Source organism: Eleutherodactylus coqui, chromosome 1 (genome assembly GCF_035609145.1).
Source record: "Eleutherodactylus coqui strain aEleCoq1 chromosome 1, aEleCoq1.hap1, whole genome shotgun sequence".
In the NCBI taxonomy this organism is placed as follows: domain Eukaryota; kingdom Metazoa; phylum Chordata; class Amphibia; order Anura; family Eleutherodactylidae; genus Eleutherodactylus; species Eleutherodactylus coqui.
In genome coordinates, this window is record NC_089837.1 from 488,215,019 (window position 1) to 488,239,359 (window position 24,341).

The window sequence follows — 24,341 nt, forward strand, 5'->3', positions numbered from 1 at the left end:
GCGCGCACAAAATACAAGCAAGGGCGAGATGGAATAATACCTCCACAGTGCCACCTATTGGAAGGCAGCATTCCTGCAAGCCAAAGTTAGACTCTTTATACAAGCCTTGTAACAATGACTGGGAATTACAAGGCTTGTATAAAAGTCTAACTTTGGCTTGAAGGAATGCTATCTTCCAATAGGTGGCACTGTGGAGGTATAATTCCATCTCCCTTATTTGCATATTACCCAGAGGAGCATGAATGGTCTTTTGAGTCTCCTCACCGTCTAGGTGCTCTCCATAAGGAGAAAAAATAGTGTTTCTGACCCCCAAAATACAAGCGTAATACGCAGCAAAAGAGTGCTTGTGTGAGAGTGGCCTTAAGGTTAGATGCTTTGCTGTCACAGATCCACATTACATTGATCAATTAAATATTTACAAAGAGCTCCAAAATGGCGCTGTTAAATTTGTTTGCACAGAACGAGCCAGAAAAAAAAGGTCAAAAAGCACATATAATGCTGGATATGATGAGCTAGATTCGGCTCCGTTGAACCTCTTAGCTGTACGCTGTAATTTTATCAATTTCTCTCTGTAAGGTGATAAAATACATCCCGTCTCTCACATGGCCCCGAGGTCAACGCTGTAACTGAATATTTGAACTAGGTCAACAATGAATGAGTTGAAAATTCCGGAGCGTGGAATGGGGCTTCGACTAATGTACTCCTGGTCATGAAGCACTTGTGGAGCTTTACTAATAAATAATCAATGTCGGGGGTCAAACTGAATTCATGACCCCCTGATTTATAACTCATGAACCGGCAATGGGACCTAAAAAGTAGTGTTGCGAATTTCAAGTACAACATAACTTGTGAAAGAAAAGAAGTCCAAGGATGGACTTTAATGATTTAATAATTGTGTCTACCTGGGTCAACTAAGACTTAAAGGGGATGTATGAAAATCTAAGGTTATCCCCTATTCATAGGTTAGCTGACATATTTGTGATTAGTGGGGGTACGACTACGGGGATGCCCACTGATCCCAAGAACAGGAGCCCCAACAGTTCCCGCATGAATGGAGCGGAGAATGCACATGTGCACCACCATGCCATTCGTTTCAATGGCAGCACCAGAAATTGTTGAGTACGAGTTGAAAGGAATGGAATAGTGGAGCGCATGCATACTCATTCACCGCTTTATTTATGCAGGAAGCATGGGTACTGTTGTTCTTGGGATCAGTTGGGGTCCCCACGGTCAGACACCCACTTAACATTAAGTTATCCACTATCCACAGTCAAGGGGGATAACGGTATCCAATAACTTTTTGATGGGACACCCCCTTTAAAGGGGTTGTACCAAAATCTAGACAGTCTCCTTGAAAATGTCACCCATGAGGCGCTTCTTTTGTCACTGATTGACAGCTTTCTCACTATTATTGTGCGTAGGGAGAAAGCTGTCAATAAGTGGCAGTTGGGTTTGTCCACAACTGATAAATACCACTTTATGCTTCTGTCAGATCAGACAGGACAGTCTAAGGCCTCCTGTCCAAGGGCGCTGTGAAGTCCTGCGGCAGATCTTTGCCGCGGGAGCCACCGCCCGGGAGTAGGAGCCGCCGCCGAATCTCCGCCGGTCAGCCCTATCTGATGCGAATTGCCCGCCGCGAGCGGAGAATCCCAATGATTCTTCTCTCGTGGACAGGGGCCGGCGCTTTCCATAGCAATGCTATGAAAAGCATCGGCCGGCGTGATACGACGCCGGTTTACCGCCGGCGAATACACACCCATGGACAGGGGGCCTAAACCTGGTTACTTGGTTGCAGATCCACTTTAAGCACCCCATGAGTTTTGCAGCACTGACCAACTTCCAATGAAGCCTGGCCATCGGTGCTCAACTAGCTAGGGTCAGGATTTTAATGCCAACCAAGTGGGATTTTCCCGTGCAACAATGTAGAGAGTATACCGAGAATGTTGGGATTGAGAAAAAATACCCAGTGAAAGGGGAATCTGTGAACGGAACCAACTCATTGATGAAAGAAATCAAAGGAAGATGTCAATCATATAGAAAGATGGGCATTGTACAGTCATGGAAATTACAGCTGAATCAAACACTTGTGCTCCCACTAAGGGTGCTTTTACCAGGGAAGACTCATTTACGCAAAAATTGGCAACTTTTTTACACCAGTCTGGTGTAAAACCCTTTCGTAAATGTCCCCCATAGTGTATGAGCCATTTTTGTTGCAAATGGATCGCATGTAGTCTGGTCCGGGTCTCATACATGGTCTAGATCTTAAAGAAGGAAAACGTTACCCAGGGGCCTCCACCATCCAGTGCTCTCACTCACTTTCTAGATGCTCCCATCAATAGTATAGGGCATAGAAATGCCCCATCAGAAGGCACTGCTTGCCACAGGAAAGGGGGGGGGGGGCTGCCGTACACCTTTAATATTTGCCCCAACACAGTAGACATCTGAGACACTTTTGCTGCCCCCATACACATTAGGTTGCAGATGAGATCAGTCAACAATTATTTGTGACATGATTGCTTATTTTTTCTCAGTCTGATCTTGTGTGATCCACATAATCTTCTAAACTTTCCATCAATGGTTCTCGATTCAAAAATGGCTACAGAAGTGTAAAAAAATGTTCTGGATGATTCTACCCACTACCCTAAAATTAGATCCTTTGAGATATGTGATGCCAGACTTCCCTGACATGAGGTTACAGATATGAGGTTTTATACAGTAAATTCTCTATCAATGTCCTGTCCCAGTCGGCAGGTAGTGATGGCCATCTAGTAGGTTTAAAGTCTTACGACATGGACTACCACCAGTATATTATGGGAGTGATGATCTAGAGATTTAGGACAGGAAACCTTCACTACCTTTGGTGGAGTTTCTGATCCTGGATATTCCCGCTGGTCCAACGTCTTCCATCGCTGCATTAACTCAGTTACTATTGGAGTACTGAAATCCATCAACTGGAATCCTGTTACATTGGCTCCACCGTGCATGAACCTGTCAAGCGAAATGTCCTTAATTCCCTACAAAGAGAAAAAAAATTACCGTTATAGTCAATATTTTTTTTCCTTTCAATGCCAGTGCCAAAAATACATTTAGCAAAATTAGAAAAGGTGCAACAACTACACAACAAAACCTGCAAATGCTGCACAAACCTACAGAAACTAATATACAGATATGCTCCTTGTAGACACGGCAATGAGCCAGGGAGGTAGCTATAGGGGGGGAAAGGTTGCAGCTGTAACCAAGCTCTGGTTTCTGAGGGGGCCTAAAGGCCTCTCTGTCAAACAAGAATACACCAGTATTATAATGATATGTGGTAGGCGGGGCTTCTGTTAAAGATTTTGCATTGGGGCCAGGAACTTTAACCCTTTCCAATCCACTGTCTGACGTCTAAAGACATTCTGATTGAAGGCTGTACAGCTCCGATGTCAGAGGACGTTCAGCAGGGTATTCTTACTGTATATTACTGACTGCTCGGTTGTCGGGGGCCTCTTCACCATGTCGCATACTGCAGTACTGGCTCTAGCCAGCAGATGGCGCCATTGTATAATGGCAGAAAGAGAAAACCCCCTAGGAAAACCTGAATCCAAAATTGGATTGCAAAGGGTTAACAGAGTATTCCAGTTGTGAAGCAAATTTTCAAAAATGTCAGATATGAAAGGTGTTTACACCATGTTTGTTCACATCTGTTTATAGATATAAATTGCGCTGCCATTATCTCCATTTCTGATGTTGTCCCGCATCACTATTTTCCAAGATAGCTCCTGCATTCCTACCGACCTGCAGCTTAAAACTACATTAACCACAATTTGCTGCAATGTCCTTCCTTCCTGTACATGTCCACACTAAGTGCTACCCTGATATTGGTCATCAATCTGGTCCCGAGAGCTGCATAGGAAAAAAGCCATCCCTGCTCGTTTCTCCTGAGCATGCCCGACCTGTAGCACTGGAATGTCTAGGACGTATCCATAGCAACATGGGAATAAACACTTTTGAAGTGCCAAGAGAGGGTGATGGTTTTTAAAGCTATCAACCCAAAATGCAAAGCAGAACCACATTGCAATCTTCAATAACATTTGATTAGCATTCATTTGACAGCAAATTAGCATAACCAGAATACCCCTTGAAGTTTTGCCGTTGCAATGAACATCAACTAATCTCTGTGAAGGCTCCCAGCCAGTCTGCCATGTTCCTCTTAAGGGAAAAATATTGGTGGAACAGGCAATATTTTATTCTGTCCAATAATATGAGTTCCCGTAGAGATAAGCAGTACCAGAAGTCTCTGACAGCCACTCATCTTGCCTGCTGTATTAAAATAGCCTGGAGAGAGATGGGTCTGTCAAATATGTCTATGGCAAGTAACATTGTGATTTTTGTATGTAAAGATGACTCCAATAAGTCCGTTTGTGGAAAAACCAAAAACTCTCGTTATTGCCCCAATCCATTTGGCTTGATTACTGTAATGCATTACTAATCAGTCTTTCCACCATTAAACTCCAATCTCCAATCCATCCTGAATGCATAAGCTAGATTCATCTTTCTGTCTAACTGCTACACCGATAACCCCACCCTGTACCAGTCACTACACCGATGCCTCCAACCTATGCCAGTCACTACACCGATGCTTCCACCCTGTGCCAATCGCCACACTGATACCTCCACCCTGTGTCAGTCACTACACCAGTGTTTCCACCCTGTCCAGTCACTACACCGATGACTCCACCCTATGCTAGTCACTACACTGATACCTCCACCCTGTGTCAATCACCACACCAGTGCTTCCACCCTGTACCAGTCACTACACAATGCTTCCACCCTATGCCAGTCACTACACCAATGCCTCCTATCCTGTGCCAGTCACTATACCGATGCCTCCACCCTGTGCCAGTCATTGCATTGATGCCTCCACCATGTGCCAGTCACTACACCAATGCCTCCACCCTGTGACAGGCACTAGAATGATTTCCCACTATAGAATACAATTTCTACTCATCACTTCCATCCATAAAGCTCTCCACAGAGCTGCACCACCCTATGTATCCTCTCTTATCATTGTCTACCACCTTAGCTGTGCTCTCCATTTCTGCTAATTATCTTAAATTAACATCCTCTATTTTTCTGTTCGCAAGACTTTCCCTAAGCTGAACCAGTTCTCTGAAATGTGTTACGGCCATAATGCCAATTCCCATGCCAAGTCACATGATGAAGCTGGGTCTGCAGTTAGCAGAAAAATAAATAGCGAGAGGAGCTTCAGCTATGTTTGTGCAGAAGGAGTGCAACACTTCGGGAGCAAGGTGCCTGGTGAGAGAGAACTAACCGCTATGGGGCAGTAAACCAGAACTGTGACAGTTTCTGCAAAAAGTGCAGGAGACGAAGGCAGATAGTAAAAGTACTCCCTTTCTCAGTGGGAATCAGAGGCCGTGGCACCTATTGTTTTATCAACAGAGATAAGCGAGTATACTCGCTAAAGGCAATTGCTCGAGCGAGCATTGCCTTTAGCGAGTACCTGCCCGCTCGAGACTGAAGGTTCGGGTGCTGGCGGCGGGCAGGGAGCTGCGGGGGAGAACGGGGAGGAACAGAGGTGAGATCTCTCCCTCCCCCCCCCCCCCCCCGCTCCCTCCTGCTGACAGCCACTACTCACCGCTCCCCTGCGCCAGCACCTGAACCTTCAGTCTCGAGCGGGCAGGTACTCGATAAAGGCAATGCTCGCTCGAGCAATTGCCTTTACCGAGTATACTCGCTCATCTCAAGTTATCAACTGTTCAGCAACGTTTGCGTTCAAGCACACAACAAGATGTAGGCGAGTGATTTATCACGTGAGTTCCAACCAAATGATGCAGATCCAAATTACCAACAGCTTTTGCCTCTGGCTGGTGAGCTTCTTGCTGTCCTACTACTAGGCTACCCAACATTTACCGATGGCTTCCCCCTTCACTGCCTCCTCAGCAGCAAGCCGATCCTACGATCCTCTCTTCATAAGCACCAATATCAATGCCCTAAAAACACATCTCTTTAGGGGAGCTTCTCAAATGTCCTAATCTAACCCAACCGAATCTACCCCTCTTCTGAATTCTCCTTCATAACCTGATCCCTTCATGCCACAGTATCTCCCACACCCCATACACCCTAATACACCTCAGCTAGTGAGTGGTTCATACATCTTTATGTATACTACCCTATTTAGATAAAAGATGGTCGGAGCATTGTACCATTGTCGGACATTGCACTTGAACCTCTTGGGTCACCCTCTATTTCCTCATAGATTGTAAGCTCTTTTGAGCAGGGCCCTCACTCCTATTGTTCACATTATTAGTTTACCACTGTGTGTAATTTGCGATTTTGTCTGTACATATCCGCTCTGATCGGTAAGGTTCTGCGGAATATGTTGGTGCCATATAAAAATTATTATTCGCTCGAGCTTCTCTTTCACAATATTCCTTTGGAAGTAACTTGCAGTACCATCTCTCACCACCATTGGCAGTATAGTCTCTTCATAAATACTAATGCAACAGCGCCTTCCACTGAGCTGACAAAATAATCTGACAATTTAACTCAGGATTATATATATATATATATATATATATATATATATATATATATAAAATACCATTAGAGCTGGATGGCAACTAGTAAGTCTATTATTTCGGGTGCCGCAGTGGTTCTAACTGTGCTCCTTGTCTCCTGAATGGAAAATATGCATTGTTATACGGAACATTTCTCCTTCTTCCATTTCACTGTATAACTAGGCACATTTTGGAAAAGCCGAATGACAACTCCTGTAACTACAATGTCAATCAGCTCTCCCAGAAACAGAAACTGTAATAATAAAACGGCCAAAGATATTTTTTTACTTGACAGACCAGGGCGATCTTAGAATGTAAGTCGATAAAGGGATATTGCGCTTTCAAACATTAAGGGCGATTCTATATATAAGAAAAGCTTATATCATTTTCCTGTATATTTTCTGCATCAATTTTCTGCAGCTCTTAAAATCTCTGCTTGCTCTCATTCAACGGGAATCTTCATTCTTTGCTTTGAATAGAAATATGTCCTGGTCATGGGATGAATACAGGCGCACAGCTTGCTACAAGACACAGCTATGATCACTTTACCGTAATCAGCTGACTTTGCGCCAACTTTGACCATAGTGGAAACAATGCACTTGCACCGGGCTGCCATGTTCAACTATCTTTGTTCCCTCAGGATGTGGATACAGTGTGCCCAACTGATCCTCTGGACAGCGGCCTGCCTAGCAAAGCGGGCAGTGAGTGGAAGGGTAACATTGTATCCAGGAACATGGCTGGCCCTCAGTATGTGGGACCTGGGCGATCGCACAGGGCACCGGCTACCAGTTTGTAAGGGGAGCATCAGGTGGATGTAGGGGAAGGGCCAATCAGCCTTCTGAGGTCCACCTTGACAGATGATCTTCTTCCTACTTGTGGCAGCGTCTTGTGAAGCTACACAACTCATCATCCTCCTGCCTCTGTCTTCTACCCTATGATGCTCCAAGGTGCTACTGTCAGGCCATCAGCGACCCTGCAACACATCTGCTTAGTTCTGCCACTGCAATGAACTTTTTACTGGAGCTGTGTTTATGTTATGAGCTTGGTCCTGGTATAGTATTTGTTTAAGGTTGGTTCTTGCTCTATTTATGTTCTGAGTTTGGGTCTAGTGCTGTATTTATGTGCTGAGCTTGGTTGTGCCACTTTATCTATGTTAAGTGGGAAGACACACTCATGAAACTTTTGCACTGGGCCCATCAAAGTGTTGAAATGGCCATAAAGCTGAGCACCTGGATGCCCATCACATGACCAGTGTTCTGCATCTGGGACCTGTAATTCTACAGGTTTCCATGAGCACAGCTTCACAGGTGAGGAATAATTGAGCTGGCTTGTTCCCTGTATCTCAGGTGGCTGACTCTCTTTCCCCTTGGAGTGAGGACACTTGGACTAGGTATAGTTTGCCATTAGTATGCATGTGAGTTCTGGGTGGAGTTTCAGTTCTATGTGGTTTGCATAACCTTGTGTGTTGGTGTGAACAGCGACTTGTTCTGTATGTCTGTGCAGGTGGCTAGACATGAGGTGTGAACTGTCATGTTCTGTGTTTTGTGTATCTCTCCAGGTTCCTAATCAGGGATAGCCAGGTTCAGTATGAAGACAGTGGGGCTGTCCTTGTCAGGACAATCACCCCGCTTTTAGGCAGGGGTTCCCCACTTTCCCTGATTAGTAAGGGACATGTGTCCTTCCATCTTATTCTGGAGAGGTGCAATTGGTCCTTGCAAAACTGGGAGAGGTGTTTACAGTTTTAAATAGGACACCATCTTGCGTCCGTATTGAGTCATGGCGCTTTAGTACGCCCCATGGACGTAACAACCAGGCCAGATTTGTATTGCACGGTATTGGTGTATTGCTGTTTTTATTATATTTAAGTCATATATGTATGTATTTTATGTTTATGTATGTTATATATGTAATTTGTTGTATACAGCAAATACAGAATTGCTTCAGTTACAAATTATCCACAGAAACATGTTTTTCTAGGGTTAAAGAAAGTAGGTTCTAGGCGAAATAACAGGAAGGTTTACAACGTTGCGAAAGACATTGACAGATGAAAGGAGGATGCAATCCTGATGAAAGCACAAGGCTGTTCTGATGCAGCTCGGTGGTCTCAAAATCTCAGAAAATCTCAGCCTTCTGAGTCCTTACAGATCTATCACCCATCCTTCATTACGGAGGAGCTACTGCTTCTGTGAACTGAAACAGCCTTGAGTCAAGCAGAGATATTGGGAGAAGAATTGCAGTCTTATTGTCTTCCATCAATGTGCAGGCTTTTAACCCTCTCAGAAACACTGTTTTATTGGTCTTCCAATAAATAGACCATGTTACTACATCTCAAAGCTGGATTGGTACGTGTATGTAGGTTTGCAAAGTGGGCAGTCGCCTTTTCATTTTTTATGTTATGTAAAGTTAGGACTTTGGCACTTTTTTATTACACTACCTGATTTAACCCCTTAATGACATGGCCTATTTTGGCGTTGAGGACCAAGCGATTTTTTGGTATTTTTCCATCTCCATTTTTCAAAAGCCATAACTTTTTTATTTTTCCGTCGACGCGGCCGTATAAGGGCTCGTTTTTTGCGTGGCGATCTGTAGTTTTTATCGGTGCCACTTTTGGGTATATAGACAATATCGTAAATTTTTTATTTTTTTTTTTAATGATAACAGGGAGAGAAAACGCATCAATTCTGCCATAGATTTTTTTTTTTTTTTTTTACAGCGTTAATCATGCAGCATAAATGACACACTAAATTTTTTCTGCGGGTCGGTACGGTAACAACGATACCAAAATTGTTATATTTTTTTTAGGTTTTTACACTTTTTTGCAATAAAACCCCCTTTTTTTGGAAATCTTTTTTTTTTCTCTATAGCTGCATTCAAAGTCATGTAACTTTTTTATTTTTCTATGTACGGAGCTCTATGAGGGCTTATTTTTTGCGAGACGAGCTGTAGTTTTTATTGGTACCATTTTGGGAAATGTACGGCTTTTTTGATCACTTTTATTGCATTTTTTGTGAGGCAAAATGCTAAAAATTAGCATTTTGCCTCTGTTTTTTAGCGTTTTTTTTTACGCTTTTTGTCGTACAAAATAGAAAGCGTGTTCAACTTTTTGTACACGTCGTTACGGACGCGTCAATACCAAATATGTGGGGTTTTAGTTTTTTTTTCCCTTTTTTTATGCTAATATTAGAAAAAGCATAAAAAAAGGGGTTTTTTACATTTTTTTTTTACATTTTTCTTTTTTTTACACTTTTCTTTTCTTTTTTTTACACTATTTGAGTCCCTCTGAGGGACTTGCAGCACTATGCCTATGATCGCTGTCATAAGGCATGGCAAAGCTACTGCTCTGCCATGCCTTATCGCTTGTACAGCGATTATAGGCACAGGCAATACAGGACGCCGGTGTCTGGCGTCCTGTTGCCATGGTGACAGGCCGGGCTCTCGCGATAACATCGCGAGTTCCGGCCGGAGACACACAGGGATCGCGATCCCTCTGTGAACTCTTTCCCTGCCGCGATCTACTTAGATCGCGGCAGGGAAGGGGTTAACAGCGGCGGGCGCATCTCCGATGCCCCCCCGCTGTTGGAGCGGGACGCCGGCTGTGACTGACAGCCGGCTCCCGCTGCGGGATAGCGCGGGATCTTATGTGATCCCGCGCTATCTCCAGGACGTACCAGGTACGTCATGTTGCGGGAAGTACCAGGCTGCCATGACGTACCAGGTACGTCCAGGAGCGGGAAGGGGTTAAAGGGTTTTTCAAGGCCTAAAAAATAGGGGCAGTGAATGGTATAAATGAAGAAGTGAAGCATACTCATCTTCTTAAGTGGCGTTATGCCCAACCCAGGAGCTCCAGTCCCTGCTGATTTGGTCTGAAAATAAGCCACTATGAAAGTCATGTATGTACTTCATCTTCAGCCAATCACAGGCTTCACATGCTGTTCAAGGCAAAATCACAGCCGAAGCCTGTGATTGGTTGAACAATCACTTGCATAATGAATGGCATGTGACTGCTGCATTATCTGTCATGATTGGAGTCACAGGAATTGGGGCTCCTATGCTCGAGTGGGGATAAGGGGGGGGGGGCTTAAGGAGGTGAGTATACCCTATTTCTAAATTTTACAACATTACCTGCCCTAAGCTTTTTTCTTTAATCCTGGAAAAGCCCTTTAAAGTGAGCGAGCAAAGAAGGTTATGAGATTAATGAAAACAGCAGGAGAGGAGTGTGTTGATCCTGAGGGAGGCAGTGACCTGTTCACTGCAGTGATGACGGGCAGTGTCATGAAGTAGGTGGGGAAAAAAGGGAAGTTTAGAAAGTTAGTACAGCATCTTACAGCTGCATTGCCATGAAGTTAATGGTGGATGAAGACACTAGAGGCGGTTAAATCTCAGGATTTAAAGTTAAGGAGAATATAACATCGGTAGCGAATATGATTGATGATAGGATCAGGAGAGGAGTGTTGATTTTGAGGGAGGCGATGCACTGTTCTCTCATGTGATTACTTTAGGGAGGACAGGACTATATGTAACGGGAGCAATGTTATGAACTGGGCAGGAAAAGACCATCCTGTAGGCAAGCCGAACATCAGTAGAATGACAGCAGCGGAAGGGGAGTGTTCTGATCACACGGGAGGCAGTGACCTGACTGCTCACAAACTGTAATTATGTTAGTAAGGACTAGACGGCATCTTATAGCTGCAATGTTATGAAGTGTGTGGGGAAATAAAACTATGTAGCCAAGCTGATCATCAGAATGACAGCAGCAGCAAAAGAGGAGTGTACTGATCTTGAGGGAGGCAGTGTACGGTTCATGTGATTATGTTACTGAGGAGAAGGCTATACGTAATAGGCAAATTCATGAAATTGGTGGATATGAATACCCGGTAGCCAGTTTAACCAATCCTATCATGAAAATTATGACAGCGGCAGAAGATGAGTGCGTTGATGTTGTAGAACACAGTTACCTCACTAACTTCACAGTTTATGTGATTATGCAAGATAAAAGATATGATAGAAGCACTCTCATGGAGGGAAGTGGAAATAAATAACTTGTAGCCATCACATCAGAGCTTTGTGTGGTGCAGAGTGTTAAGGCAGCAGAATGCAGTTCTAAGCTCTTGCTCACGACCTGAAGGTTGTGGGTTCAATCCCTGCATGGTAGCCGGCTCAAGGTTGACTCAGCCTTCCATCCTTCCCAGGTCGGTAAAATGTGTACCCATCTTGGTGGGAGGTAAAAGATGGCAAAGAAAACGTCATGACTCACTGACTTTACCTTTACCTAGCCATTACAAAGGTTGATAGCAGTAGATGAGCGTTCTCATCTTGCTGTGTTTATGTGAAGAGTGGCGCAATGTTGTAATAGGGCATGGATCTATATATAAATAGCAGAACATTATTAGTTGTGTGAGTCTAGACTGAAAGTGTCTGTATCCTACAAACGTGTACTTTAGTAACACAACAACAACTACTGTGACTGCATAGCAGAGCTACTGTACACGTCTTCCTGGATGTTAATCTCTAAATCAATGGCAGCTATAGTTTAACCTCAGCCAGGCAGGTGAATAGGAACTCTGTACAAGTGATTTCTCTATTGACTAAGTGCTGCCTTGGGTATCTTATCTGATGGAACACAATGATCCCATTCCGTCTGAGTTCTATCTGCGTATTGCAGTCTTTTGGACAGTATTACATGGTGCAAGTTAGGAAGATTTATGCCATTAACTCTAAAGTTCTTAGGAACCATCAAGCACATTTAACTGTCTTTGTCCAAATCCGTTATCTAGAGTAACGTCTCAACTGATCCAATCCCCGGTGGATTAACTTGTCAGGACTACCCCACTGAAGAATTCTGTATCACTTTCTGTACATTTTACTTGACTTTGTAAATGTAAAAACCCATCTCAATGAATGACTTTCAGATTGGTCTATGTGTATAAAGATTTCCAGTATTCCTTTATATGCCTACACCAGCGTATAACATACTAGGGGCTTTGTGCAACATATGTAATAATTGGAGAGTGTTACACGGTAGTTCCCCGTCCAACTCTATTGCTCCTGCCATATGCAGCCCTGGCTTCACTAACATAATTATATTATGCTCTTATGTTCTAATCCTATGGTCTTAATTCCATTGCCATTGTCACACTCAGTTCAAACTTCTCTAACATAATCTCGTTAGTTGGGTGAACAGGTTACTGCCTCCCAGATAATCAGCACACTCTTCTCCTGCTGTTGCTACCATCCAATATGAAGTCAAGGCATTGTGACATCATAATGTATCATGGCCTCTAGCCTAAGCATTAGTGCAACATTTGTATGACTTAAAAGGATTTTTCCCAGATAAAACCACTTTGGCTCAATGAATAAGACCTGGCTTGCTTCTTAACTTTGTAATATATTTCCTTACTTAAAAGTTTGTCTGAGATCTCCACAACGATCACCTAAAACCGCTGATGTCACGTTCCTTGACTTGCTACTTTTTTTCTGGCCAAGGCAACTTACGGCACGTTACTAGTGATGTCACATACATTGCCTGCCCAATGCCTTGAAATTCACAGGCGTGCACAGTACATGCAGGTGGACTTGTTTGCATTAGTGTATTGCTAAAGGCTGGGTTCGACACAACGATGTGTTCTTTTTACAGAGCAAGGTGATTGCTCAAACATTGAGTGATCACCTTGCGCTCCGAGCGGAGGATGCAGAAGACAAGCGCTGTGTCCTTGCTTGTCTTCTGCATCCAGCTGTTCCCCGCTCAGAGCGCCCGGCTGTATAACAGAAAGGAGTAATGACCCGTTAAGGATCCAGAAGTAGGGAAGGGTGTCGTCACTCCTTAGGGAGAGCACCTAGAATGTGAGGAGACTTATAAGGCCATCCATGCTCCTCTGGGAAATATACGCAAATAAGGAAGATGGAACAATACCTCTGCAGCACCACCTACTATGTGACATGGTTGGAAATATGGGGGGAAATAAAAAAAACCCTAACCTGCAGTAGTACTACTGGGAATGACATGCAGGATGGGAAATCTAACTGGGAGGACCTTTTAGATGGGCTGACTCTTGGCCCAAAGTAAATGAGCGCCAGTCAACAAGAAAGTTTTCTTTACTCCAGACAAGATTTTCTCCTATGTGGACGAACAGTCGTTAGTAGGATCGTTTGCCCCCATAAGAAAGCTGTTCATCTTCCATTAACGCCGGAAGATGTATAGCCGATCGGAAAGTATTTTCATTCTTGCTGGAAATCAATGATCAGCAGATGAAGGAGTGTTCATGCGTTCGTCAGCTGATCTTTGGCCCAAACTCAAATGAAAGCATGGATGAACATTCGGGCCACGTAAAAGGGCCTTCAGGAAGTTGTGTACATTAGTGGACTAGTTTGGGACATTTAGACCACTATATAAAAAAATGATCTAGGTTGATTGCAGTCTCATAAAGATAGGCATTAAATGAATACAATAGTGACTCAAAATAGCCTGCCTAATAAGGAACCTTGATTTATAATAATGTGACAAAACAAAGACTATTAGATTCCACTTGAAAATACAGAATTTGCAATTCTAATTTTTCAACAGGATTTTTCTCTTTACAGAATTAGTCTCAGACACGGAAATAAAGCAATCAAGGTCTCCGAAAAAAAGTGAAACACTAAATATAGCCCATCTTATTATTCTGACAGATCAGCTTTATCATTGCTGGGTTTTTAAATTGTACTTCACACTTGTTTAGAAAAGTGAGCATTTGGAATACTAAGTAGCACATTAGCACAAGCCGGTAGATCATTTTTATTAGTAACGGGCTACCACACCAACATGAAGCGTAATTCTCCGAACCACCACTGTCTGCTTTATTAAACTACTGTGCGACTGAAGGTCAAAAATAAGAGAAGTATGAATATTTCAAAACCTAGTTGTCACAGAGAAATCTGTTCAGGATGTCCAGAAAACAAGAATGTGACCCAAAAATTCACATTCATCTTTGGTTGGAATATGACAAGGTCACCATCTCCCCACTGACTGTGTGGTTCTACCTGTCCTACTGAGCTTTAACTCCTTAAGGTCCAAGGTGTTTTGGTATAAAAAGGACCAGACACTTTTTAGGGATTTTACCCCCATGTGGTGGTTTTACTGCCCTTTTTTTCAGCTACCAATATTATTTTTGCTGCATTTTTCCTGTGAAATATAGGGACATTTTTTGTATCTTTTTTTGTTTTATTTAGGGGAAAAAAGCTAAACAACAATTTTTTAAAACTTTTTTAACATTAGTATATTTATTTACGCTAAAAAGAAGTACAGGGATGGATTCCTCATTTTCTTTCGTTTTGATATATAATTTGTATAGTCTAGGATTGCAGGGCGCATATGGCGATGGTTTTGGTTGGCATCAGCAGTGGGTTGTTTTCTAATTATATATATATTATCCTGTAATTTTTTTAACCTATTTTAGTATCTAATTTTTTCAACATCTATGACCCCCGTGACGTCATATAAGACCTCTGAGGGTCATTCACAGTTTTTTTTCTAAATTCCACGCTTTTCCTCTGTAACTGGGGCATCCATAGGTTCCCTGGTTAAAGGGAAAAACAACCCTTTGTAGTGACAAGAGTCACTAAAGACCCATTTACACTGGACGATTATCGCTAAAAATTTGCTAATCGGCGATCGTTTTAGTGATAATCGGGGAGTGTAAATGGGCACGGAGCACCCGCATTTCGGGCGCTTTTAGGTGATGGTTAAAATCAAGCTCATCTAAAAAGCTCATCACTCACTTTTATCATTAGTTCTTCATGGGGGAGTGCTGATAGCATTGTTTCCCCGTGGAGAACAAAGGATCTGAGCACAGATAATTACACTTTGTTCAGTGAAGGCTTCATTTGCATACATAATTGGTATTCAAGTAGCTAAGTAGCAACTTAAATACCAATTATTTTTTATGCAAAATAATCACTCAAAAGATCTTTGAGGGATTATCTGCTAGTGTAAATGGGCCTTAACAGAGCTCATAAGATGCAGCTCTGCCTTGGCAGGGGGCAACGGGCAGTCACATGATCATCAAGTCGAATAGCAGAAGTAACACTTCCACTTTCTCTCTTCACTACATAGCACTCATTGAGCGATACGTAGCCCAAAAAGGATAAGGCAGAAGCGGTTAGTCCCAGACAAGGATCCGACCTGCTCTGGTTATGGGCCGAATAGACAGTATATAGGTATCACTTGCTCATCTCTAGAGTTTATATGGGTACTAGATAAACATAACCTATAGTAACTAGCTAAGCTCTTCTATAACCATTATTGGTGTTGATTGTTGACATTTCCAGTTTTCTGATTGGCAATGGAAGTGAGCAAAATCGACTAACATTTCGTGCTTTCTACATTTCGCGTTTGAGTTTTACTGTACAGATTGGAACATGATAAGCAGTCTCGTTTAATTATAATTCAATGACAAAGAAAAACTTTGTACTACTACCACGGCAGGATAGTAACACTATACACAAAGACTAGGTTCTGTATGCAGCTCCCCTGCTACACCCTAATATCAGGGGCAGAGACTGTACTACATCTCTAATTGCTGGAGGTCCAAACTTAGGCAGCACCATCTGCAGGGGGTGGCAGGCAGACCTGAAAGTCATTTCAGGTGTCATTTGTATGGGGAAGGGAATGTACTACCAGCGCATCTCTTCTTGGAGAATGTATTACTTTGTCGAAACTTTTCTGTCCATTAACGCCTGGTGATTGCAACTACCATAAAACTGACACCCTTCGATCTGTCCATACACATGATACAGGAAGGAAGTGTTTGTTTCCAATATGGCCCCCACCAGGGAAGTTCGAGAAAAAAAATTAAATTGACTACAATTTTTTGTTTATGGTCAACATTTATTTCTCTTCTACATATGCACATTATTTGCGAACTTAAAATATATTATGGCCTTTAATGTTTAACATGCATACGTTGATAACTCAAAAAAAAAATTCTTCAAGGCCTTACTTTTGGCAGGTGCTAATTTTCCACTGATACGTAGGCCTCCGCCACAGAATTGGTGCACACTATTTGAATGCATAATGATGATGATAAATGCTCTTTTGATTAGGCTTTAATCAGATGCATGATGAGCAAAGACCAAATAAATGTGCTACTTTTATTTTCCACTGATTTTGCCCCAATTGGAGCAGGAAAATGAAAATAAATAGGCTCTCAGAGCAAATTAATGAGCGCAAATACTTACTAGGTTTGCAATAATGTAATGATAGCCTTTCACATGTTTCCCAACACTCACAATCTGCAATGAAAAAAAGACATAATATTTTAGCCATACACTCAGCAACATCATTAACGCAGGATAATCACTGTAAAATGTGGCAATAATGGGGAAACAATATAATCTAAAGTGCAGAACAAAAAGCATTACTGCTTAGATTGTCAGTATTACATAGTCCATCGCAGAATAAAAGGCATACGTTATTTAAGATCTTAGCAACCTTACTGTTCTCGTGCAGAACGTTGCTTTTTTCATACACATGCATGTGTTACACCTCCATACAACCCCAAGAGTGCAGTGGAGCCCTACTCTACCTCCACATGCCCCTGATCTCATGTAATAAGAATCACAGCTTCTAGGAGAGAATACCTACATAATATGGAATCAATATGGCGGAGCACAGAGTATCTATGATGGTTTTGCTATGTGCATGGAACTTATAGCATGACCTCCATGTGCTGCTGTCTTATATTAATTTTTTCCCCAAAACAGGCGCTAGGTATTATTTTTGGTGAATGTTTTACTATGCTTACCTAGCCGGCTCAGTCCAGGTCCCTCTCACTGCTCTCCGGACCCCTGACGCGCTGAGCCGCGGCATTGATTGGCCAATTCATAAATTTCGACTCCACAACGCGATGGCTGTGATTGGTTCTTCAACTGCCGCTCAACCAATCAATGCAGCACTCGATGAACCAATCACATTGGTTCATCGAGCTCTGCATTGATTGGTTGAGCAGTGCTCAAGAACCAATCAGAGCTATCACTTCCTGGAGGTGGGACTTATGAATTCCGTAACCAGGAAGTGATCTTCTGTGGGCAGCTGAGGACTGCAAGAAGCACGTTGAAGCTCCAGAGAGCAGCGGGAGGGACCTGGACCGAGCCTGCTAGTTAATGTATTCCTTTTTTTTATGCAATGCTGCTTGGGCTTATTTTTAGGGTAGGACTTATATTTCAAGCCTCCCCAAAAATCCTGAAAAATATGCAATTACAGGCATACTGAGGTAAACTAAGTGCCCCATAAACTAGATTAGAAGCTCTATTATGGCTTAGAAGAGCCTTCATATAGCTGTGTGCATGGGGCCTTAAAGGGGTACTGCTATCTCAGCTTTTCATATTCGAGGTGAAAATCTGCTGTCATGGATAACGGCCACCCAGCCGGAGCGTACGAGAAAGAGCTGAATGTTTAGTGCAGCACTATTTCCGTAGCTGTCATTGAAGTGAATGTAAGCTATGGAACGGCATAGTGCTAGGTGCTTGGCTCTTTACAACAGGTGGTCAGAACACAGCGACTGTTTTTTTCTCATCTTGGGCATGAAAAGCCAAGATGTGAATATTCATTTAAAGGGCTTGTACCATTTCTAACTGTTTTGCTGCCGGAAGCAGGCAACTTCGTACACTGGGCAGTGGCCTGGGTGGGTACTGCATAATTTAAAGCCATGGAATGGCTGTGATTGGTTTTTCGAGCACTGGCTCTGATTGGCTGAGCCTCTGCGCTAGAAAACCAATCATAGACAGTGCTTCCTGGAGGCGGGGAATTTGAACCTCCAATCCAGGAAGCGATGACAAAAGACTTCAAGCAAGTCTGCCAGAACTTCAAGGGAGACACGTGGGGACCTGACAGCACCTAAACGGTGATGTATTCTCTTTTTTTTTTTTTTTTGTAGCTCAGGCTTATTTTCAGGGTAGGGATTATATTTCAAGCCTTCAGTCCCCTCCCCCCCTGAAAATCGACTTTGTAGCATCACGTGCGACTTTGTAGTGACTGATGGGCTATCATCTCTATTTTCTTGTGGCAATATCGCATCACCCACGTGAAACAGGCCTTAAAATGCGTGCTACAGGATTTAAAGTTATCCCCAATCTGCAGGAAAGGGAATAAGTGATTGGTGAAAGTCATTGGAATCATGTCTGCCCTGTTTGAACGTAGAGGTGGTTAAGCATTCATCTCTAGAATTGCTGAAGATTGCCGAACGCTACACTCACCTTCTCTTTGACAATCCCACAAAGATGAATGGGACATGCTCAACTGACACTCCATTCAGTAGAGGGGTCACAGGACCCCCGTTCCAATGATAACTGTCCTATCAGTGGGTGTCTAACTTCTATGACCCTACTGATGCAGTTCCCTATCCAGTAGGGATAGCAACTGTATTATGACAGCAATACCCGCCTCCTCTGTAGTTCTTCTAAATAGAGGTAGGGTTCTATGGATTCTAGAATAGACCTCTATGGTAATCTATGTTTGGTTCAATAGAACCATGGGTTTTCTGGCCATAACACTAATTCTAAAGCCGCTTTGTCAGGGTCAAACAGGACCCCCTGGCTTTTTCTCCACTATTGTGTACGCAATTTTTGCACTGGCGAATGAAAAATGGCAGCATGCTCCATTTCAACTGCGATTCCCACATGTACGGCTTCCATTGAAGTCAATGGAAGCTGTTCGATTCGCGGCTCGTCCATGACTCAGATTCCATAGGAAAGCAGGAGTTAAAAAAAGAACTGTACTGCACTTCCGCACACAGAAGAAGAATCCATAAGTGCTCGTGGACTTGAGGCCTTACATTGGGCCACTCACACCTGCATTTTTCTCACACACGTATTGCATGCGTGAAGAAGAAACGCAGCGTGTCCTATTTTGGTGTGTAATACGTTCATTATAGGCTACGTGCACGCATATTTTACACAGTGACAATTATGCTAGCGTGAGTGCGCCCTTACTGCGTTTGTTAGATCCATGGTGTTTTTTGCAAATCACAACATTGAGGGCGGTTTCAGACTGCTGTAGGCGCAACTACACTCGCCAGTTCCATAGATGTTCAAACTCCGCACCATAGCGCAGGAGTTTGAGAAAAATAGCGGGGACACAGGTACTGCCCTATACTGTTAATACTACGGTCAGGAAAGGTAGGGCAAGTCCTATCTTCTCTCGCCTGTGCAATTAATGGACGAGAATCCTGATAGTAAAAACGAAACCACTGACATGCATTGAAATCAGTGGTTCCGTTGTGTCTCGTTATGCGGCCATGATTATCACAGCCACATAGGGAAGAAAATCACGCTCGTCTGAAATCGCCCTCAGCTAGGAATGGCGTTTTTCCATAGTTACCTCTAAAAGAAAAAAAGCGTCAAAGAAAAAAAATACACGTATAACTAAAAACTGACACCAAAAAAACAGCAATAAAAAAAAAATCAGGCGTCGGTCAACGCTTGTGATTTTTTTTTTTTTCTTCAAAACCCGTCAGAACAAAGACTATGTCTGTGGGTAGCCTAAGTCTTATTTTACTGCTAAAAGAAAATATTTGTGTTCATCATACTTCCCAATTCTAATCATTATCTTTCGCAGCACAAGTTTCCTACAGTATTTTACGCCCCGCGCTGCATGCTGTGACGGCTGATTAATTAATGCATGCAGCATGCTTGCTTGGTTGCATCTACTTCTAAGTGAAAAAAATGCAAACATCAAAAGAAACAAATATTTCAGAGAGATAAATTAGCAAAAAGCAATTTTATTTATCTTAAAGGGGTGCTAAGACTTGAATGACTTCAGGGTGGGGGGTGCGGAAAGAAAAAAAAGCTATAAGTCTTTCTACTTCTTAAGCAAACAATGAAATCAGGTAAAGAAAGCAAGGCTCCTTCATCTTCTGGTTTTCTCAAGTCCAAGTCCCCCGACGGAGCTCTTTGGCAGATTTCCCTTTGAGCTCGGAGGGAGCTTCGAGCACCAGTTAATTTTTAAATTAGATAATATAGGGATTTGCAGAATGAAACGCTGAACCTAGAAATGAGCGATAGAAGTAAACAAGATATTAACTTGTCCACACTGCTTGCCAAACTGCAGGATTTTGTCCCTGAAACAAAAAAGGGGGTCTATGTATTTCTAATATCTTCACCTCTCAGCTGAGAGAATAAGCAGGGGTGGGGTTTAGATAAAGGGCGGGGCTTAATGTTTCTGCTCTTCTTATACAGACAGAACAGTGGAAGAGGGTGGCTCCTTTTGCAGTTAATTGCCTTTCAGACAAAAAAGCAGAAGGAAGGGAGGAACCCCTATTTATATGCTGTATTAGGGCATATGAATGCCGTAGATCAGAGTCCTCCATTCAGGACCTGCCTCATGAACCAGAATGGAAATCCGCTCAGTAAGTGTGGCTCCTGTTCTTGTGGACCTTGTACCATCCTATAATACTACATTTCCCTTGCAGCAACTTCTGTATGGAAAATGTGAGGTTGAACACGGCCTACCCTGGCAAAAATCAAGCCATTGCTGGGGTTGTCAGGAGTGAGCAGATGATCGTCCAAGGCTTCGAATTCTTAGCTGAGATGTGCAAGTTTCCAAAACCCCTTTAACGGAGAAATTTTTGTGATTTGTATTTTTTGTGTATTTTCTACTTTCACAGTTTCTTAAAGGAATAAAATCGTTATAATGCACTTCTTAGATTTCAGTGCGTGCTTACAGCTGTGTCATGGCTTGCTGGCCATGTTGAATTAGGGTGATGCTGTGGTGTTAGCACCAGCTCATATGATCCACATTTTTAGAGTCACTTTGGTTCTGGATGTTGATGTGAACACTTCCCTGTGGGTGTACGGTTGTATTGGTTGGGTGGGAGGTTTGTGTCAAAGCTGGCCAAACGGTGCCAGACTGTATACGTTTATTCTGGCTCCTTCCCATGGTGGACACCAGTTATACATCTAGCCTGATCACGATTAGGACCATGTTGGCAGCTTCTATTCTGCGCCATTGTCAGATAAGTCTGTTTAGTGTAAAGGATATTCTAGAGAGCTGTGACATCTAATTCCTGAATATTACTATTGTATTTCATAAAATTCATTATGTGCTTTTTCCATATAAATTGTATTCCTAGCCATTCTCTGTCATTTATATATCCCTGTATTAAACCTAGGGAGAGCCAGGGTCACCCCAAGTTAATTATGTGGGCTCGCCCTCATCAGGGTAGGTGCTACGCTTTTAGGGCTCGGTCACACGGGCGTTTTTTGGTCCGGTCTGCAGATGTGCTTGCGATCTACAGATCTATAGACCCAATGCATCCCAATGGGAGCAGGCACATGTGCGTTTTTTATGCGGATGTGTGATAAATTATAAGACACAACGATTCGCAGAACACGCCTATCTGCGTTCTGCAAATCGTTGTGTTCTATATACGCGCTCAATGGGGCCGGCGGCAGCAGTGCCGGCCCCATTGAGAACTTATACTAAGATTGTTCTCCTCTGCCACAGCTGTGCCACAACTGTGGCAGAGAAGAACAATGTTCTCCCATTGAAGTCAATGGAGCCGGCAATACAGCCGGCTCCATTGAAAGCAATGGGCTGCCGGCAAGCGCTGGATGAATTTTCGGGGAAGGGCTTAAAATATAAGCCCTTCCCTGAAAACCATCCTGAAAATGTGTAAAAAAAAAAAAAAAAAAAAAAAGTATACTCACCTTTTTCCTGCAGCCAGAGTTCAGCTGCGTCCGGCCAGCAGTTCTCCTGAACTGCTCTCTGTAGTATTCAGCAGGCAGGGATTTAAAATCCCCGCCTGCTGAATGGGCTGCCTCTGATTGGTCAAAGCCCTCACCAATCAGAGGCAGCTCTCACTCACCTATTCATGAATTCATGAATGGGTGAGTGAGTGCTGCCTCTGATTGGCTGAGCACAGGGACCAATCAGAGGCAGCTCTCAGCTGTCATTCCCCACCTGCTGAATACTACAGAGAGCAATTCAGGAGAACTGCCGGCCGGACGCGGCTGAACTCCGGCTGCAGGAAAAAGGTGAGTATACTTTTTTTTTTTTTTTACACATTTTCAGGATGGTATTCAGGGAAGGGCTTATATTTTAAGCCCTTCGCCGAAAATTTATCCAGCGCTTGCTGGCAGCCCATTGCTTTCAATGGAGCCGGCTGTATTGCCGCCTCCATTGAATTCAATGGGCGAACATCATTCTCCTCTGCCACAGCTGTGCCACAGCTGTGGTAGAGGATAGCGGGCAGCGCTGGGCCATTTAGCTGAAAACGCTGCTAGGTCCAGATTTTTCAGTGAATCGTCGGCCCTGGTCACGAGATTTGCGGATGCGCATCCGTTATGCGATCCGCAAGTCGCGCAAAAAAACGCCCTTGTGACTGAGGCCTTAGGTAGGATATGATCACACAAGTACAGTCAGATTTTCCCTTTCGTCCACTTTTGACTCTTTTGGACCAGCAGACTAATAAGCTTAAAATTAAAATTTAACTTTTATTTATTCACTTAAAAAGTATGAAATAGACAAACAAACATACACATGTACGTAGTGGATTCACTTAGAGATCTCAATTCCTCAATCGAAGATTTCGGACAACTAGTGTGTCCAATTACTAGCAAGCTAATATAGTGCGTATATTTTACGTGTGCCCTCAGGTAGAGTGGCAATTCTGAATAATTCACAGGCCCTCCCGGCCACAAACACACCAGTGGCGGTCGATTTGTATGATATATTTTGACCGCAACAAGTGTTTAATAAGTGCCCTCGCGTTTCACCCCCAACCACACACGGGCTCCTCAGGGGCCAATAGTTATACCCGGAATCAGTCTCTGGCAAGTGGTTATGGAGAACAAGAATGTCGTGCAAAGGTCAAATCCCCTCCCTCACGTACGTATTAGTTAGTGATCAGCTAGTATGTTTCAAAATTATTTGTTAGTGATTAGCTAGTATAATCTTCCCACAAAAACAATCGTGGACAAAAAAATAAAATAAAATACATTTTCTTTTTGGGAGTTACCCTCAGGGGTATTGGTATTATAGGCAGGGAAACCCCAATAGATATTAATACGTCCCTCTATTGTTTCCACTGCCTTGTCCTCTATGGAGCTAATCCCTCACTGGTGACTCACTATAGGGAAGGTAGTAGCATTCAAAGAGCAGTTGTTCTCCTTCGATTGCTGTTAGCCCACCATCAGGGCTGACATGCTGCATCTCTGCTCATTTATTTTTCCTCACTATTGCTGTTAGCCCACCATCAGGGCTGACATGCTGCATCTCTGTTCATTTATTTTTCCTCACTATTGCTGTTAGCCCACCATCAGGGCTGACATGCTGCATCTCTGTTTATTTATTTTATGATATCTGCTTTTAAACGCTGTCTCTTATCTTAGAAACAGAGGGTGAATAACCAATTGTGGATTGTCACTATTGACTCCTGAGAGAAGGTTAGGTAGATGCATTAGATATCCAAGGAGAACAACTGCTCTTTGAATGCTACTACCTTCCCTATAGTGAGTCACCAGTGAGGGATTAGCTCCATAGAGGACAAGGCAGTGGAAACCATAGAGGGACGTATTAATATCTATTGGGGTTTCCCTGCCTATAAAACCAATACCCCTGAGGGTAACTCCCAAAAAGATAATTAATTTTTTTTAATTTTTTTTGTCCACGATTGTTTTTGTGGGAAGATTATACTAGCTAATCACTAACAAATAATTTTGAAACATACTAGCTGATCACTAACTAATACGTACGTGAGGGAGGGGATTTGACCTTCGCACGACATTCTTGTTCTCCATAACCACTTGCCAGAG

General features: G+C 43.0%; 1 protein-coding gene across 4 annotated transcripts in view; it reads right to left on the reverse strand.

Moving 5' to 3' along the window:
* GRIA4 (glutamate ionotropic receptor AMPA type subunit 4) overlaps positions 1 to 24,341 on the reverse strand; it is a 396,500-nt gene that overhangs the window by 139,104 nt on the left and 233,055 nt on the right. For all 4 annotated transcript variants that reach the window (XM_066594081.1, XM_066594082.1, XM_066594083.1 and 1 more), the window contains exons 5-6: positions 16,770 to 16,823; positions 2,856 to 3,014 (exon numbers count right to left, since the gene is read on the reverse strand). In XM_066594081.1, coding sequence (XP_066450178.1) covers positions 2,856 to 3,014; positions 16,770 to 16,823 — 213 coding nt within the window. The remainder of the gene's footprint in view (positions 1 to 2,855; positions 3,015 to 16,769; positions 16,824 to 24,341) is intronic.